The 4,805-nt window shown below is 63.0% G+C and overlaps 1 protein-coding gene across 1 annotated transcript; it reads left to right on the forward strand.

The window, feature by feature from the left end:
• Window positions 1-896: 896 nt before the first annotated feature.
• LOC120496478 (Fc receptor-like protein 3) lies at window positions 897-3,963 on the forward strand (the record flags this gene model as incomplete). The annotated part of the gene is made up of 7 exons (XM_039696965.1): window positions 897-1,060; window positions 1,257-1,342; window positions 1,456-1,517; window positions 1,810-1,877; window positions 2,435-2,737; window positions 2,794-3,080; window positions 3,156-3,963. Coding segments are annotated over 7 exons (1,567 nt in total), but the record flags the coding sequence as incomplete, so codon positions are not given.
• Window positions 3,964-4,805: the final 842 nt, after the last annotated feature.

Consider the following 4,805-nt stretch of genomic DNA (forward strand, 5'->3'; position numbering starts at 1 on the left):
TAAACCAGAAGAGAACAAACAACACAAACCCAGAACTTTCCCTCCCGCTCAGCGCTGTTGGTTTGTGTGGCAGTTATAACCGCGGCCAGCAGGGGGCGCTGCAGGCAGCACTCCTGGCCAGCAGGGGGCGCCCCGGTGGAGCTCGATCCCCTCAGGGGCCATGGCGGCCTCGGGCGGGAGCCAGGAGGGGAAATTGCTCCCTTTGCAAACTCAGGGGCACCAATCGGTCCCGGCACCACCACTGGCAGTGGGCAGAACCCGCCAAGGCAGCAGGTTAGATCCTAGTGCCCAGTGGCAGCGTAGCAGTGTCCTGGGGCCTGGCACACGCTCTGTGCAACACCTGACATCTCTCTCCATGATCTCGAATGCAAGGAAGGCAGCACCTGACCCCAGGCAGCCCTTCGGGCCACAGCAGCCCCTCTGGTGCCTTTATGCCACAATCCCTGCAAACCCTCAGCCTTTCACTCAGGTGAGGAGGGCAGGGATGGAGCAGCTTTGCGGACACCTGGAATGCACACAGGGCCACTCCACACAGCCACACCATGGCCGTGGGCAGAGTCACTGCTGGGTATTTCCACACTTTTCCCACTTGGCTGACAGCCAAACCAGAATGCAAATATTCTTCCTTGGCCGTTCCAAGAAGCTGCAGGTTTGAGACAGAAAGTAGGACAAACTGAGGCAGGTTTCTGAGCAGATTGTTGTTGTCTTTGCAGGGGTTTTGGGGCTCTCTCAGAACTTGCTGCAAGGGACAAAATGATCAACTGCTGCATTTCTCGACTGGTTCCCTCACAGCTGCCTCTGCACGGGAGGTTTCCAGCCAGCCCTGCCCTGAAAACCATCAAAGGGCCTCGCAGAGCTACTGCTTGGGCTCCCTTTGGGGTTTGTGCTTCTTGCAGGGCTGAGCAAACCACAGGCAGGCATTTTTCTACCGCCACCTGGTACAGGGATGGGAAGCGCTGGGGGCAGCAGGGTCTCGACCACTTCAAGGTCACTGAGAGTGGCATCTATGAATGTTACAGGCCCGACAGCGGGCCCAGCCCTGCCGTGTTTGTATTAGATGGTGAGTTGGGATCTTCAATGATCAGGGTGGCCCCTGACAGCTCTGGGTGGGCTCTGCTCTGTGGGTGGGGAGCCTGTGCCCTGCACACAGGGACACCCCAGTGCACCCCAGTGCACACAGATGTCCCCTAGGCCATGGGACACCCCTCAGACCTGTCTCGAGCCCCTCAGTGAGATGGGACCCTCCTGTCCCACAGATCCGCTGGTGCTGCAGGTGCCAGCACGGGCACTGCTGGAGGGGGACACGGTGACACTGCGCTGCCGGGGCCGGCAGGACAACCCGGTAACCAGGGTGCGATTTTACCAGGACATGAAGGATCTGGGGGAGTCCCTCACGGGGACCGAGCTGTCCCTGTCCCCCCTGCAGCTGAATCACAGTGGCTTCTACCACTGCAGGGCCCGGGTGGGCTCAGGAATGTCAGTGTCAGCATCAGAGAGAGTGACAGTGACAGTGCACGGTGAGCACCCCACAGCTGGAACTCCAGTCTCCTGACACCCCCAAAGCCACTTCCCAGCAGACTCAGAATCACAGTCCTCACCTCCCCTCTCCTTCCCTGAGCTCTTCCCAGTGCCAGGGCTGGAGGGTCCCCCCGAGCCCACCGAGGGGTCCCCCCTGACTCTCAGCCCACTGCGGCCCCGAGCCCCCCTCCTGCATGTGTTCTCCCGGGACGGGCAGGTGGTGGGGGGCCCGCAGGGGTCCCCGCAGCTGCTGCTGCCCGCAGTGGGGGTCTCCCACTCGGGGCATTACAGCTGCCAGGTGCGCTCTGAGGGGGGGAATGTGAGGAAGAGCAGCGCCCGGCTCCGCGTCACGGTGCGCAGTGAGTGCGGGGATGGGCACGGGGTGAGCCCAGAGATGCCCCGGATCCCCTGCCTTGGTACCCCCATCACTGCCTGGAGGCCTCCATCAGTGCCTGGAGGCCCATTCCCTCACCGGCTCCCTTCACGCCTCTCAAGGCCCACTCACCCCTCTCTGAAGTCCCATCACTTTCCCCTTGTGCCACCATCCCCTCTCTGGGTCTCTGTATCTTTCCAAGTGTCGACCCCTCCCTCTCCCGGTATCCCCTCCCTGAAACCCCATTCCTTTCTTAGAGTCCCTTTCATGCCCCCCATCTCTGCACCCCCTCTCTCTCCTTGGGGTGTCCCTGCCTCTCCCTGACCCCCTTGGGTACTCAGTGACCCCTGCTGTCCCCCCTCTTGAAGGGGTCCCGTCCCCTAGGGCGTCCCTGTTGGCGCAGACCCCCAGGGGACCAGTGGCACTCGGGGACCCCCTGAATGTCACCGTCCTGGCTGAGCGGGACCCTCGGGCTGGGGGTGACCCCTCCCACGGCACCCCCATCCCACCTCTCCTGTGCCAGCCCTGTCTGTGTCCCCGCAGTGCCCGTGGCCAATGCCACCATCACCCCCGGTCCCCTGGCACACCAGGTGCACACAGGTGACAACGTGACCCTGCGCTGCTCAGTGCAGGTGGGCTCAGCCCCTGTCATCTTCACCTGGCTGCACAACGGGCAGGAGGTGGCCCGGGGTCCCCTCCTTGAGCTGGGGGACATCGATGTGGGACATTCGGGCACCTACCAGTGCGTGGCCACCAACCAGCTGGGACAGGACGGGCACCGCGTGTTCCGGGCACTCAGCCCAGAGCTGGCCCTGGAGGTGACACCTGGCTCAGCCTGGCTCACAGGTGGGCTCAGACCTGTCTCGAGCCCCTCAGTGAGATGGGACCCTCCTGTCCCACAGATCCGCTGGTGCTGCAGGTGCCAGCACGGGCACTGCTGGAGGGGGACACGGTGACACTGCGCTGCCGGGGCCGGCAGGACAACCCGGTAACCAGGGTGCGATTTTACCAGGACATGAAGGATCTGGGGGAGTCCCTCACGGGGACCGAGCTGTCCCTGTCCCCCCTGCAGCTGAATCACAGTGGCTTCTACCACTGCAGGGCCCGGGTGGGCTCAGGAATGTCAGTGTCAGCATCAGAGAGAGTGACAGTGACAGTGCACGGTGAGCACCCCACAGCTGGAACTCCAGTCTCCTGACACCCCCAAAGCCACTTCCCAGCAGACTCAGAATCACAGTCCTCACCTCCCCTCTCCTTCCCTGAGCTCTTCCCAGTGCCAGGGCTGGAGGGTCCCCCCGAGCCCACCGAGGGGTCCCCCCTGACTCTCAGCCCACTGCGGCCCCGAGCCCCCCTCCTGCATGTCTTCTCCCGGGACGGGCAGGTGGTGGGGGGCCCGCAGGGGTCCCCGCAGCTGCTGCTGCCCGCAGTGGGGGTCTCCCACTCGGGGCATTACAGCTGCCAGGTGCGCTCTGAGGGGGGGAATGTGAGGAAGAGCAGCGCCCGGCTCCGCGTCACGGTGCGCAGTGAGTGCGGGGATGGGCACGGGGTGAGCCCAGAGATGCCCCGGATCCCCTGCCTTGGTACCCCCATCACTGCCTGGAGGCCTCCATCAGTGCCTGGAGGCCCATTCCCTCACCGGCTCCCTTCACGCCTCTCAAGGCCCACTCACCCCTCTCTGAAGTCCCATCACTTTCCCCTTGTGCCACCATCCCCTCTCTGGGTCTCTGTATCTTTCCAAGTGTCGACCCCTCCCTCTCCCGGTATCCCCTCCCTGAAACCCCATTCCATTCTTAGAGTCCCTTTCATGCCCCCCATCTCTGCACCCCCTCTCTCTCCTTGGGGTGTCCCTGCCTCTCCCTGACCCCCTTGGGTACTCAGTGACCCCTGCTGTCCCCCCTCTTGAAGGGGTCCCGTCCCCTAGGGCGTCCCTGTTGGCGCAGACCCCCAGGGGACCAGTGGCACTCGGGGACCCCCTGAATGTCACCGTCCTGGCTGAGCGGGACCCTCGGGCTGGGGGTGACCCCTCCCACGGCACCCCCATCCCACCTCTCCTGTGCCAGCCCTGTCTGTGTCCCCGCAGTGCCCGTGGCCAATGCCACCATCACCCCCGGTCCCCTGGCACACCAGGTGCACACAGGTGACAACTTGACCCTGCGCTGCTTGGTGCAGGTGGGCTCAGCCCCTGTCACCTTCACCTGGCTGCACAACGGGCAGGAGGTGGCCCGGGGTCCCCTCCTTGAGCTGGGGGACATCGATGTGGGACATTCGGGCACCTACCAGTGCGTGGCCACCAACCAGCTGGGACAGGACGGGCACCGCGTGTTCCGGGCACTCAGCCATGGAGCAGAGCCCACCCAGAGCCCCTGGGGTCCCCGCGGATGCCAGCCTGGGGACACCCAAACCCCCCTCACCCTTTGAGACTGTCACGGGGTGGCTGCGCCCGGTGTCGGGTCTGTCACAGGTGTAGGTGGCACAGGGTGGGGTGTCAGAGACAGGAAAACTTTGATGTCTGGAGACATTTTGGAACACCCATGTGTGGCAGGGCTGGGTCTGGCCAAGCTTTTGGTGACACAGGGCCCCGTCTGTCCATCAGTCTGTCAGCCATGGCACACTGGGGACAGTGTGACACTCTGCCAAAGCCAGCTCCTGAGTGGCTGGGTGACCAGAAGTGCCAGCTGGGGAGAGAGCCCTTGGTGGCCCTACTGGCTTAAAAGGCTCAGCATGTGATGGAAAAGTCAATGACCCTGTCTCCACTTGGGTTGCTTGTCCCATCCACACTGGAACCCAGGAGTTGACAACTCATTTAAATCAGCAATAACTGCTAAGGAAAGTGGGAATATTCCTGGAATGAAAAGAAGATCCATCTCTAAAACTATTTTAGTTTCAAAAATGATGGGGCTGCCAGGCCAAAGTG

The sequence above is a fragment of the Passer montanus genome, unplaced genomic scaffold (assembly GCF_014805655.1).
Source record: "Passer montanus isolate IOZ18808 unplaced genomic scaffold, ASM1480565v1 scaffold1156, whole genome shotgun sequence".
NCBI classification, from domain to species: Eukaryota; Metazoa; Chordata; class Aves; order Passeriformes; family Passeridae; genus Passer; species Passer montanus.